Source organism: Rhopalosiphum padi, chromosome 3, assembly GCF_020882245.1.
Source record: "Rhopalosiphum padi isolate XX-2018 chromosome 3, ASM2088224v1, whole genome shotgun sequence".
Lineage (NCBI taxonomy): Eukaryota > Metazoa > Arthropoda > Insecta > Hemiptera > Aphididae > Rhopalosiphum > Rhopalosiphum padi.
The window spans coordinates 73,038,256-73,053,094 of record NC_083599.1 but is presented as its reverse complement, the minus strand read 5'-3'; the positions used below and the strand labels follow the sequence as shown (position 1 = coordinate 73,053,094).

The 14,839-nt window shown below is 33.6% G+C and overlaps 1 protein-coding gene across 1 annotated transcript; it reads right to left on the bottom strand.

Moving 5' to 3' along the window:
• Positions 1-502: 502 nt before the first annotated feature.
• On the bottom strand, positions 503-7,154 carry LOC132925629 (nucleolar protein dao-5-like). Its single transcript, XM_060990006.1, has 35 exons — positions 6,981-7,154; positions 6,649-6,916; positions 6,446-6,523; positions 6,251-6,328; positions 6,117-6,191; positions 5,922-5,999; positions 5,788-5,862; positions 5,512-5,679; positions 5,316-5,393; positions 5,182-5,256; positions 4,906-5,073; positions 4,710-4,787; positions 4,576-4,650; positions 4,381-4,458; positions 4,247-4,321; positions 4,052-4,129; positions 3,918-3,992; positions 3,723-3,800; positions 3,589-3,663; positions 3,394-3,471; positions 3,260-3,334; positions 2,984-3,151; positions 2,787-2,864; positions 2,653-2,727; positions 2,377-2,544; positions 2,181-2,258; positions 2,047-2,121; positions 1,852-1,929; positions 1,718-1,792; positions 1,532-1,609; positions 1,337-1,414; positions 1,203-1,277; positions 926-1,093; positions 730-807; positions 503-621 (listed from the first exon to the last, which is right to left on the bottom strand). Exons 1-35 carry the CDS (start codon positions 7,152-7,154, stop codon positions 503-505), a joined length of 3,471 nt encoding a protein of 1,156 aa, XP_060845989.1.
• Positions 7,155-14,839: the final 7,685 nt, after the last annotated feature.

Genomic DNA, 14,839 nt, shown 5'->3' with positions numbered 1-14,839 from the left:
ATTTATTTATTTTAGATTCTGAACGGAGTGATGAATGTATTGATTTTTAATTATGATATGTGAAATAAAAATTTATAGAATATAATAAATATTAACAATATTTTGTAAATGTTTTTTTCTTTATTTAACAGATCTAATAGTAATCCTGTAATAAAGTTCTGGAACACATTCCAATAAGAATTTAAATTTATTTTGTTATTAAAATAAAATTATATTCATCATCGTCTAAAAGTAATGTATTGCATGTATATAAAACAATACAGTTATATTCTAAGAGTTACATAAAACCATAAATATTTTGCATACTTTTATCAGTTATCCACGACACATTAACACTGGTTTCATGATTAGGGACCTCGTTGTTCTGATCTTTATCTATGGAGACGTCTTCAACATAAGTGTAATGTTCCACACTACCCAAGGGGTCTTACACATAAGCGCGTTTTTTTTATCAAGGTGGTATCGCCAGTAGCCCTAATCCACCGTTAAGCTTTTACACCGTTCAATGCTCAATCTGTACCATATGCTCTAAATCAGTATCTTCTGTATCTGTATTTATATCCATACTCTCTGAATCGGTTTCACTTTCTTCTGTATCAGTATCTGTACCCATACTATCTACTGCAATATAAAAATATTATGTAAAAATATTGTCATAAATTTATTTTTATTTTATTTTTAAAAAAAAAATTAACATGATAGAAAGTAAAATTTAAAAAAATGTGGTACCTTGTGTCACAGGTTTGACTGATGTTGATGCAACAGGCGTTTCGCTTTCTGGTTGATCTTGATTACCCAGACTATCTACTGTAATATAAAAATATTATGTAAATATATTGTCATAAATTTATGTTAATTAATGCAAGTGGTTAATAGGGCAGAAATTAACATGACAGAAAGTAAAATTAAAAAAAAAATGTGGTACCTTGTGTCACAGGTTTGACTGAAGGGTTTGCAACTGGCAATTCGCTTTTTTGTTGATCTTGTTTACCCCTCTGCTCTAAATCAGTATCTTCTGTATCTGTATTTATATCCATACTCTCTGAATCGGTTTCACATTCTTCTGTATCAGTATCTGTAACCATACTATCTACTGCAATATAAAAATATTATGTAAAAATATTGTCATAAATTTATTTTTATTTTATTTTTAAAAAAAAAATTAACATGACAGAAAGTAAAATTAAAAAAAAATGTGGTACCTTGTGTCACAGGTTTGACTGAAGGGTTTGCAACTGGCAATTCGCTTGCTTGTTGATCTTGTTTACCCCTCTGCTCTAAATCAGTAGTTAAAAAATTAACATGATAGAAAGTAAAATTTAAAAAAATGTGGTACCTTGTGTCACAGGTTTGACTGAAGTTGATGCAACAGGCGTTTCGCTTTCTGGTTGATATTGATTACCCAGACTATCTACTGTAATATAAAAATATTATGTAAATATATTGTCATAAATTTATGTTAATTAATGCAAGTGGTTAATAGGGCAGAAATTAACATGACAGAAAGTAAAATTAAAAAAAAATGTGGTACCTTGTGTCACAGGTTTGACTGAAGGGTTTGCACCAGGCGTTTCGCTTTCTGGTTGATATTGATTACCCAGACTATCTACTGTAATATAAAAATATTATGTAAAAATATTGTCATAAATTTATTTTTATTTTATTTTTAAAAAAAAAATTAACATGATAGAAAGTAAAATTTAAAAAAATGTGGTACCTTGTGTCACAGGTTTGACTGAAGGGTTTGCAACTGGCAATTCGCTTGCTTGTTGATCTTGTTTACCCCTCTGCTCTAAATCAGTAGTTAAAAAATTAACATGATAGAAAGTAAAATTTAAAAAAATGTGGTACCTTGTGTCACAGGTTTGACTGAAGTTGATGCAACAGGCGTTTCGCTTTCTGGTTGATATTGATTACCCAGACTATCTACTGTAATATAAAAATATTATGTAAATATATTGTCATAAATTTATGTTAATTAATGCAAGTGGTTAATAGGGCAGAAATTAACATGACAGAAAGTAAAATTAAAAAAAAATGTGGTACCTTGTGTCACAGGTTTGACTGAAGGGTTTGCAACTGGCAATTCGCTTGCTTGTTGATCTTGTTTACCCATATGCTCTAAATCAGTAGTTAAAAAATTAACATGATAGAAAGTAAAATTTAAAAAAATGTGGTACCTTGTGTCACAGGTTTGACTGAAGTTGATGCACCAGGCGTTTCGCTTTCTGGTTGATATTGATTACCCAGACTATCTACTGTAATATAAAAATATTATGTAAATATATTGTCATAAATTTATGTTAATTAATGCAAGTGGTTAATAGGGCAGAAATTAACATGACAGAAAGTAAAATTAAAAAAAAAATGTGGTACCTTGTGTCACAGGTTTGACTGAAGGGTTTGCAACTGGCAATTCGCTTTTTTGTTGATCTTGTTTACCCCTCTGCTCTAAATCAGTATCTTCTGTATCTGTATTTATATCCATACTCTCTGAATCGGTTTCACTTTCTTCTGTATCAGTATCTGTAACCATACTATCTACTGCAATATAAAAATATTATGTAAAAATATTGTCATAAATTTATTTTTATTTTATTTTTAAAAAAAAAATTAACATGATAGAAAGTAAAATTTAAAAAAATGTGGTACCTTGTGTCACAGGTTTGACTGAAGGGTTTGCAACTGGCAATTCGCTTGCTTGTTGATCTTGTTTACCCATATGCTCTAAATCAGTAGTTAAAAAATTAACATGATAGAAAGTAAAATTTAAAAAAACGTGGTACCTTGTGTCACAGGTTTGACTGAAGGGTTTGCAACAGGCGTTTCGCTTTCTGGTTGATATTGATTACCCAGACTATCTACTGTAATATAAAAATATTATGTAAATATATTGTCATAAATTTATGTTAATTAATGCAAGTGGTTAATAGGGCAGAAATTAACATGACAGAAAGTAAAATTAAAAAAAAAAATGTGGTACCTTGTGTCACAGGTTTGACTGAAGGGTTTGCAACTGGCAATTCGCTTTTTTGTTGATCTTGTTTACCCCTCTGCTCTAAATCAGTATCTTCTGTATCTGTATTTATATCCATACTCTCTGAATCGGTTTCACTTTCTTCTGTATCAGTATCTGTAACCATACTATCTACTGCAATATAAAAATATTATGTAAAAATATTGTCATAAATTTATTTTTATTTTATTTTTCAAAAAAAAATTAACATGATAGAAAGTAAAATTTAAAAAAATGTGGTACCTTGTGTCACAGGTTTGACTGAAGGGTTTGCAACTGGCAATTCGCTTGCTTGTTGATCTTGTTTACCCATATGCTCTAAATCAGTAGTTAAAAAATTAACATGATAGAAAGTAAAATTTAAAAAAACGTGGTACCTTGTGTCACAGGTTTGACTGAAGGGTTTGCAACAGGCGTTTCGCTTTCTGGTTGATATTGATTACCCAGACTATCTACTGTAATATAAAAATATTATGTAAATATATTGTCATAAATTTATGTTAATTAATGCAAGTGGTTAATAGGGCAGAAATTAACATGACAGAAAGTAAAATTAAAAAAAAATGTGGTACCTTGTGTCACAGGTTTGACTGAAGGGTTTGCAACTGGCAATTCGCTTGCTTGTTGATCTTGTTTACCCCTCTGCTCTAAATCAGTAGTTAAAAAATTAACATGATAGAAAGTAAAATTTAAAAAAATGTGGTACCTTGTGTCACAGGTTTGACTGAAGTTGATGCAACAGGCGTTTCGCTTTCTGGTTGATATTGATTACCCAGACTATCTACTGTAATATAAAAATATTATGTAAATATATTGTCATAAATTTATGTTAATTAATGCAAGTGGTTAATAGGGCAGAAATTAACATGACAGAAAGTAAAATTAAAAAAAAATGTGGTACCTTGTGTCACAGGTTTGACTGAAGGGTTTGCAACTGGCAATTCGCTTGCTTGTTGATCTTGTTTACCCATATGCTCTAAATCAGTAGTTAAAAAATTAACATGATAGAAAGTAAAATTTAAAAAAACGTGGTACCTTGTGTCACAGGTTTGACTGAAGGGTTTGCAACAGGCGTTTCGCTTTCTGGTTGATATTGATTACCCAGACTATCTACTGTAATATAAAAATATTATGTAAATATATTGTCATAAATTTATGTTAATTAATGCAAGTGGTTAATAGGGCAGAAATTAACATGACAGAAAGTAAAATTAAAAAAAAATGTGGTACCTTGTGTCACAGGTTTGACTGAAGGGTTTGCAACTGGCAATTCGCTTGCTTGTTGATCTTGTTTACCCCTCTGCTCTAAATCAGTAGTTAAAAAATTAACATGATAGAAAGTAAAATTTAAAAAAATGTGGTACCTTGTGTCACAGGTTTGACTGAAGTTGATGCAACAGGCGTTTCGCTTTCTGGTTGATATTGATTACCCAGACTATCTACTGTAATATAAAAATATTATGTAAATATATTGTCATAAATTTATGTTAATTAATGCAAGTGGTTAATAGGGCAGAAATTAACATGACAGAAAGTAAAATTAAAAAAAAATGTGGTACCTTGTGTCACAGGTTTGACTGAAGGGTTTGCAACTGGCAATTCGCTTGCTTGTTGATCTTGTTTACCCATATGCTCTAAATCAGTAGTTAAAAAATTAACATGATAGAAAGTAAAATTTAAAAAAATGTGGTACCTTGTGTCACAGGTTTGACTGAAGTTGATGCACCAGGCGTTTCGCTTTCTGGTTGATATTGATTACCCAGACTATCTACTGTAATATAAAAATATTATGTAAATATATTGTCATAAATTTATGTTAATTAATGCAAGTGGTTAATAGGGCAGAAATTAACATGACAGAAAGTAAAATTAAAAAAAAAATGTGGTACCTTGTGTCACAGGTTTGACTGAAGGGTTTGCAACTGGCAATTCGCTTTTTTGTTGATCTTGTTTACCCCTCTGCTCTAAATCAGTATCTTCTGTATCTGTATTTATATCCATACTCTCTGAATCGGTTTCACTTTCTTCTGTATCAGTATCTGTAACCATACTATCTACTGCAATATAAAAATATTATGTAAAAATATTGTCATAAATTTATTTTTATTTTATTTTTAAAAAAAAAATTAACATGATAGAAAGTAAAATTTAAAAAAATGTGGTACCTTGTGTCACAGGTTTGACTGAAGGGTTTGCAACTGGCAATTCGCTTGCTTGTTGATCTTGTTTACCCATATGCTCTAAATCAGTAGTTAAAAAATTAACATGATAGAAAGTAAAATTTAAAAAAACGTGGTACCTTGTGTCACAGGTTTGACTGAAGGGTTTGCAACAGGCGTTTCGCTTTCTGGTTGATATTGATTACCCAGACTATCTACTGTAATATAAAAATATTATGTAAATATATTGTCATAAATTTATGTTAATTAATGCAAGTGGTTAATAGGGCAGAAATTAACATGACAGAAAGTAAAATTAAAAAAAAAATGTGGTACCTTGTGTCACAGGTTTGACTGAAGGGTTTGCAACTGGCAATTCGCTTTTTTGTTGATCTTGTTTACCCCTCTGCTCTAAATCAGTATCTTCTGTATCTGTATTTATATCCATACTCTCTGAATCGGTTTCACTTTCTTCTGTATCAGTATCTGTAACCATACTATCTACTGCAATATAAAAATATTATGTAAAAATATTGTCATAAATTTATTTTTATTTTATTTTTAAAAAAAAAATTAACATGATAGAAAGTAAAATTTAAAAAAATGTGGTACCTTGTGTCACAGGTTTGACTGAAGGGTTTGCAACTGGCAATTCGCTTGCTTGTTGATCTTGTTTACCCATATGCTCTAAATCAGTAGTTAAAAAATTAACATGATAGAAAGTAAAATTTAAAAAAACGTGGTACCTTGTGTCACAGGTTTGACTGAAGGGTTTGCAACAGGCGTTTCGCTTTCTGGTTGATATTGATTACCCAGACTATCTACTGTAATATAAAAATATTATGTAAATATATTGTCATAAATTTATGTTAATTAATGCAAGTGGTTAATAGGGCAGAAATTAACATGACAGAAAGTAAAATTAAAAAAAAATGTGGTACCTTGTGTCACAGGTTTGACTGAAGGGTTTGCAACTGGCAATTCGCTTGCTTGTTGATCTTGTTTACCCCTCTGCTCTAAATCAGTAGTTAAAAAATTAACATGATAGAAAGTAAAATTTAAAAAAATGTGGTACCTTGTGTCACAGGTTTGACTGAAGTTGATGCAACAGGCGTTTCGCTTTCTGGTTGATATTGATTACCCAGACTATCTACTGTAATATAAAAATATTATGTAAATATATTGTCATAAATTTATGTTAATTAATGCAAGTGGTTAATAGGGCAGAAATTAACATGACAGAAAGTAAAATTAAAAAAAAATGTGGTACCTTGTGTCACAGGTTTGACTGAAGTTGATGCAACAGGCGTTTCGCTTTGTGGTTGATCTTGATTACCCAGACTATCTACTGTAATATAAAAATATTATGTAAATGTATTGTCATAAATTTATTTTAAATAATGCAAGTAGAAATTAACATGATATACTCTGTTCCACCTAGTAGTACTGTGTTTAATGACTTTGTATGCTTACCATCGTTTACTGGGACTTTGTCAGTGTGACATTGGCATTCACAATTTGTTTGGTTTTCACCAAAGTAATGGTCACCATAGTATGTTGTTATTTCTGTACCAATATTTATTTGTTGAATTGCTTTTGCACACCAGACTCCTTCCCCCTTTCCAGCCACCCATTCCGTATTGTTTGAGCAGCAATGGTTTATATAAGCCGCAGGTCCGAGAAACAGTAAATCTTTTTTATTACGTGAACTTGTTAAAATAGAGAAGTCATTAACCCCAATCTGAGAAAAAAATAATTAAATACTGTTTATTATTATTTAATAATAATAGTTTGGCAAAACATACTTTTATTTCTTCTGGTTTTATAGCAGCGGTCATCCCACACAAGGTGTATATAATTTGACCAAGACTTATTGATTGGGTTGCTACAATTTTAATATCGTTTATTTGATTTTTAAATCTTGTGTTTCTTTCGTATTTATAGGCTGTATCTTCTAAAGATTTTTTATACATCTCCATTACTTGGTTTAAAATATCTTTTTCACGTTTTGTGTGAAATGGAAATTTGGCGGTTTTGGTTTTATGCGTTGTAAAACCTATACAATTTAAAACAGCAAATGAATACCAGTAGTATTTTGTTTATAATTAAATATCATATGTTATTTAGTAATGTTTATGTTAGATGAGGGTGGTATAACCAGCGGCCTGCGATTTTGGGTGTATATTATTAGTAATCCTGCCGGCCGATACGAAAAAACCTCAATAGATGTAATGCGAATTAAATCGTATACAAAACGTTGCCGTTTTGTCTAAATAAATAATATTCGATAAGATACGAAACATAATTATCGAAACCATACATTTTTTTCCATAGTATAATATAATATTAATCAAAAATACATGTAACGTATATATTACATACGAGTTACATTGGTTCTGGATTACGAAGTAAAATGTGCTTTGGATCGCCAAAAACGGTGTTAAATATAAATTTTCCCTTATAATGTCAATTGGATAAATTTTAAATCACAATATTATTATAAAATAAATGTATACGATTTAGTAATTGTATTTCCTATACCCCCAAATAGTTTTAAGTCCCCTGGTAGGCGAATTAGACTTGTAGTCGGGGATATACTATATATCAGGATTACTATATACCACGATTACTATATATCATGATTATTATATACCAGGATTACTATATATCATGATTATTATATACCAGGATTACTATATACCAGGATTACTATATACCAGGATTACTATATATCAGGATTACTTAGCACCAGGATTACTATATAACAGGATTACTAAGCACCAGGATTACTATATAACAGGATTACTTAGCACCAGGATTACTATATATCAGGATTACTTAGCACCAGGATTACTATATAACAGGATTACTTAGCACCAGGATTACTATATAACAGGATTACTTAGCACCAGGATTACTATATAACAGGATTACTCGGTAAAAAAAGTACAAAAATCATGGTTGGTTCCAAAAACATATAATAACACATTCCCCCAATAAGGTTAATAGTTGTAAAATATGCAATAAAAAACTATCGTCTCAAAAATCAGTTAAAAGACATAAAGAAATACACAACTCTGTGCTAAGTAATCCTGTTATATAGTAATCCTGGTGCTAAGTAATCCTGATATATAGTAATCCTGGTGCTAAGTAATCCTGATATATAGTAATCCTGGTGCTAAGTAATCCTGATATATAGTAATCCTGGTGCTAAGTAATCCTGGTGCTAAGTAATCCTGGTGCTAAGTAATCCTGATATATAGTAATCCTGGTGCTAAGTAATCCTGATATATAGTAATCCTGGTGCTAAGTAATCCTGTTATATAGTAATCCTGGTGCTTAGTAATCCTGTTATATAGTAATCCTGGTGCTAAGTAATCCTGATATATAGTAATCCTGGTGCTAAGTAATCCTGGTGCTAAGTAATCCTGGTGCTAAGTAATCCTGATATATAGTAATCCTGGTGCTAAGTAATCCTGGTGCTAAGTAATCCTGTTATATAGTAATCCTGGTGCTTAGTAATCCTGTTATATAGTAATCCTGGTGCTAAGTAATCCTGATATATAGTAATCCTGGTATATAGTAATCCTGGTATATAGTAATCCTGGTATATAATAATCCTGGTATATAATAATCATGATATATAGTAATCCTGGTATATAATAATCATGATATATAGTAATCGTGGTATATAGTAATCCTGATATATAGTATATCCCCGACTACAAGTCTAATTCGCCTACCAGGGGACTTAAAACTATTTGGGGGTATAGGAAATACAATTACTAAAAATCCAAATTTGGTAGTACCGTTTTGAAAACGATATCCCTCGACTCTAAATGACTTACTCTATACCCCCAAATAGTTTTAAGTCCCCTGGTAGGCGAATTAGACTTGTAGTCGGGGATAAACGTGCATTTTACCCCAGTAATCCTGCACCGATATACCGTTTTCTGGACAACTCGACTTCACCACCACTTAATGCAAATTGTAAGTATCCAAAATGCATTTCCCAAAAAGGGGACATCCCAACGAATTCAGGGATATGATTGGCTAAGTCGTAGTACAATATTTCGATTTTTAATGAATCATAAACCGATTCGTTTCTACCGGAGTAGTGCATATTACGTCTTCCCTATGCATATCATAGTAAATAAAATTACTAAAAATCCAAATTTGGTAGTACCGTTTTGAAAACGATATCCCTCGACTCTAAATGACTTACTCTATACCCCCAAATAGTTTTAAGTCCCCTGGTAGGCGAATTAGACTTGTAGTCGTGGATAAACGTGCATTTTACCCCAGTAATCCTGCACCGATATACCGTTTTCTGGACAACTCGACTTCACCACCACTTAATGCAAATTGTAAGTATCCAAAATGCATTTCCCAAAAAGGGGACATCCCAACGAATTCAGGGATATGATTGGCTAAGTCGTAGTACAATATTTCGATTTTTAATGAATCATAAACCGATTCGTTTCTACCGGAGTAGTGCATATTACGTCTTCCCTATGCATATCATAGTAAATAAAATTACTAAAAATCCAAATTTGGTAGTACCGTTTTGAAAACGATATCCCTCGACTCTAAATGACTTACTCTATACCCCCAAATAGTTTTAAGTCCCCTGGTAGGCGAATTAGACTTGTAGTCGGGGATAAACGTGCATTTTACCCCAGTAATCCTGCACCGATATACTGTTTTCTGGACAACTCGACTTCACCACCACTTAATGCAAATTGTAAGTATCCAAAATGCATATCCCAAAAAGGGGACATCCCAACGAATTCAGGGATATGATTGGCTAAGTCGTAGTACAATATTTCGATTTTTAATGAATCATAAACCGATTCGTTTCTACCGGAGTAGTGCATATTACGTCTTCCCTATGCATATCATAGTAAATAAAATTACTAAAAATCCAAATTTGGTAGTACCGTTTTGAAAACGATATCCCTCGACTCTAAATGACTTACTCTATACCCCCAAATAGTTTTAAGTCCCCTGGTAGGCGAATTAGACTTGTAGTCGTGGATAAACGTGCATTTTACCCCAGTAATCCTGCACCGATATACCGTTTTCTGGACAACTCGACTTCACCACCACTTAATGCAAATTGTAAGTATCCAAAATGCATTTCCCAAAAAGGGGACATCCCAACGAATTCAGGGATATGATTGGCTAAGTCGTAGTACAATATTTCGATTTTTAATGAATCATAAACCGATTCGTTTCTACCGGAGTAGTGCATATTACGTCTTCCCTATGCATATCATAGTAAATAAAATTACTAAAAATCCAAATTTGGTAGTACCGTTTTGAAAACGATATCCCTCGACTCTAAATGACTTACTCTATACCCCCAAATAGTTTTAAGTCCCCTGGTAGGCGAATTAGACTTGTAGTCGGGGATAAACGTGCATTTTACCCCAGTAATCCTGCACCGATATACTGTTTTCTGGACAACTCGACTTCACCACCACTTAATGCAAATTGTAAGTATCCAAAATGCATATCCCAAAAAGGGGACATCCCAACGAATTCAGGGATATGATTGGCTAAGTCGTAGTACAATATTTCGATTTTTAATGAATCATAAACCGATTCGTTTCTACCGGAGTAGTGCATATTACGTCTTCCCTATGCATATCATAGTAAATAAAATTACTAAAAATCCAAATTTGGTAGTACCGTTTTGAAAACGATATCCCTCGACTCTAAATGACTTACTCTATACCCCCAAATAGTTTTAAGTCCCCTGGTAGGCGAATTAGACTTGTAGTCGGGGATAAACGAGCATTTTACCCCAGTAATCCTGCACCGATATACCGTTTTCTGGACAACTCGACTTCACCACCACTTAATGCAAATTGTAAGTATCCAAAATGCATTTCCCAAAAAGGGGACATCCCAACGAATTCAGGGATATGATTGGCTAAGTCGTAGTACAATATTTCGATTTTTAATGAATCATAAACCGATTCGTTTCTACCGGAGTAGTGCATATTACGTCTTCCCTATGCATATCATAGTAAATAAAATTACTAAAAATCCAAATTTGGTAGTACCGTTTTGAAAACGATATCCCTCGACTCTAAATGACTTACTCTATACCCCCAAATAGTTTTAAGTCCCCTGGTAGGCGAATTAGACTTGTAGTCGGGGATAAACGTGCATTTTACCCCAGTAATCCTGCACCGATATACCGTTTTCTGGACAACTCGACTTCACCACCACTTAATGCAAATTGTAAGTATCCAAAATGCATTTCCCAAAAAGGGGACATCCCAACGAATTCAGGGATATGATTGGCTAAGTCGTAGTACAATATTTCGATTTTTAATGAATCATAAACCGATTCGTTTCTACCGGAGTAGTGCATATTACGTCTTCCCTATGCATATCATAGTAAATAAAATTACTAAAAATCCAAATTTGGTAGTACCGTTTTGAAAACGATATCCCTCGACTCTAAATGACTTACTCTATACCCCCAAATAGTTTTAAGTCCCCTGGTAGGCGAATTAGACTTGTAGTCGGGGATAAACGTGCATTTTACCCCAGTAATCCTGCACCGATATACCGTTTTCTGGACAACTCGACTTCACCACCACTTAATGCAAATTGTAAGTATCCAAAATGCATTTCCCAAAAAGGGGACATCCCAACGAATTCAGGGATATGATTGGCTAAGTCGTAGTACAATATTTCGATTTTTAATGAATCATAAACCGATTCGTTTCTACCGGAGTAGTGCATATTACGTCTTCCCTATGCATATCATAGTAAATAAAATTACTAAAAATCCAAATTTGGTAGTACCGTTTTGAAAACGATATCCCTCGACTCTAAATGACTTACTCTATACCCCCAAATAGTTTTAAGTCCCCTGGTAGGCGAATTAGACTTGTAGTCGGGGATAAACGTGCATTTTACCCCAGTAATCCTGCACCGATATACTGTTTTCTGGACAACTCGACTTCACCACCACTTAATGCAAATTGTAAGTATCCAAAATGCATTTCCCAAAAAGGGGACATCCCAACGAATTCAGGGATATGATTGGCTAAGTCGTAGTACAATATTTCGATTTTTAATGAATCATAAACCGATTCGTTTCTACCGGAGTAGTGCATATTACGTCTTCCCTATGCATATCATAGTAAATAAAATTACTAAAAATCCAAATTTGGTAGTACCGTTTTGAAAACGATATCCCTCGACTCTAAATGACTTACTCTATACCCCCAAATAGTTTTAAGTCCCCTGGTAGGCGAATTAGACTTGTAGTCGGGGATAAACGAGCATTTTACCCCAGTAATCCTGCACCGATATACCGTTTTCTGGACAACTCGACTTCACCACCACTTAATGCAAATTGTAAGTATCCAAAATGCATTTCCCAATAAGGGGACATCCCAACGAATTCAGGGATATGATTGGCTAAGTCGTAGTACAATATTTCGATTTTTAATGAATCATAAACCGATTCGTTTCTACCGGAGTAGTGCATATTACGTCTTCCCTATGCATATCATAGTAAATAAAATTACTAAAAATCCAAATTTGGTAGTACCGTTTTGAAAACGATATCCCTCGACTCTAAATGACTTACTCTATACCCCCAAATAGTTTTAAGTCCCCTGGTAGGCGAATTAGACTTGTAGTCGGGGATAAACGTGCATTTTACCCCAGTAATCCTCTACCGATATACCGTTTTCTGGACAACTCGACTTCACCACCACTTAATGCAAATTGTAAGTATCCAAAATGCATTTCCCAAAAAGGGGACATCCCAACGAATTCAGGGATATGATTGGCTAAGTCGTAGTACAATATTTCGATTTTTAATGAATCATAAACCGATTCGTTTCTACCGGAGTAGTGCATATTACGTCTTCCCTATGCATATCATAGTAAATAAAATTACTAAAAATCCAAATTTGGTAGTACCGTTTTGAAAACTATATCCCTCGACTCTAAATGACTTACTCTATACCCCCAAATAGTTTTAAGTCCCCTGGTAGGCGAATTAGACTTGTAGTCGGGGATAAACGTGCATTTTACCCCAGTAATCCTGCACCGATATACTGTTTTCTGGACAACTCGACTTCACCACCACTTAATGCAAATTGTAAGTATCCAAAATGCATTTCCCAAAAAGGGGACATCCCAACGAATTCAGGGATATGATTGGCTAAGTCGTAGTACAATATTTCGATTTTTAATGAATCATAAACCGATTCGTTTCTACCGGAGTAGTGCATATTACGTCTTCCCTATGCATATCATAGTAAATAAAATTACTAAAAATCCAAATTTGGTAGTACCGTTTTGAAAACGATATCCCTCGACTCTAAATGACTTACTCTATACCCCCAAATAGTTTTAAGTCCCCTGGTAGGCGAATTAGACTTGTAGTCGGGGATAAACGTGCATTTTACCCCAGTAATCCTGCACCGATATACTGTTTTCTGGACAACTCGACTTCACCACCACTTAATGCAAATTGTAAGTATCCAAAATGCATTTCCCAAAAAGGGGACATCCCAACGAATTCAGGGATATGATTGGCTAAGTCGTAGTACAATATTTCGATTTTTAATGAATCATAAACCGATTCGTTTCTACCGGAGTAGTGCATATTACGTCTTCCCTATGCATATCATAGTAAATAAAATTACTAAAAATCCAAATTTGGTAGTACCGTTTTGAAAACGATATCCCTCGACTCTAAATGACTTACTCTATACCCCCAAATAGTTTTAAGTCCCCTGGTAGGCGAATTAGACTTGTAGTCGGGGATAAACGAGCATTTTACCCCAGTAATCCTGCACCGATATACCGTTTTCTGGACAACTCGACTTCACCACCACTTAATGCAAATTGTAAGTATCCAAAATGCATTTCCCAATAAGGGGACATCCCAACGAATTCAGGGATATGATTGGCTAAGTCGTAGTACAATATTTCGATTTTTAATGAATCATAAACCGATTCGTTTCTACCGGAGTAGTGCATATTACGTCTTCCCTATGCATATCATAGTAAATAAAATTACTAAAAATCCAAATTTGGTAGTACCGTTTTGAAAACGATATCCCTCGACTCTAAATGACTTACTCTATACCCCCAAATAGTTTTAAGTCCCCTGGTAGGCGAATTAGACTTGTAGTCGGGGATAAACGTGCATTTTACCCCAGTAATCCTCTACCGATATACCGTTTTCTGGACAACTCGACTTCACCACCACTTAATGCAAATTGTAAGTATCCAAAATGCATTTCCCAAAAAGGGGACATCCCAACGAATTCAGGGATATGATTGGCTAAGTCGTAGTACAATATTTCGATTTTTAATGAATCATAAACCGATTCGTTTCTACCGGAGTAGTGCATATTACGTCTTCCCTATGCATATCATAGTAAATAAAATTACTAAAAATCCAAATTTGGTAGTACCGTTTTGAAAACGATATCCCTCGACTCTAAATGACTTACTCTATACCCCCAAATAGTTTTAAGTCCCCTGGTAGGCGAATTAGACTTGTAGTCGGGGATAAACGAGCATTTTACCCCAGTAATCCTGCACCGATATACCGTTTTCTGGACAACTCGACTTCACCACCACTTAATGCAAATTGTAAGTATCCAAAATGCAT

Coding starts and splice junctions, on each gene's coding strand:
- LOC132925629 (XM_060990006.1), bottom strand. CDS start 7,154: ATGGAGATGTATAAAAAATCTTTAGAAGATACAGCCTATAAATACGAA. Junction 2,545..2,652: donor AGTCAAACCTGTGACACAAG/GTACCACATTTT, acceptor TTTATATTGCAG/TAGATAGTATGGTTACAGAT. Junction 2,122..2,180: donor AGTCAAACCTGTGACACAAG/GTACCACATTTT, acceptor CTACTGATTTAG/AGCATATGGGTAAACAAGAT.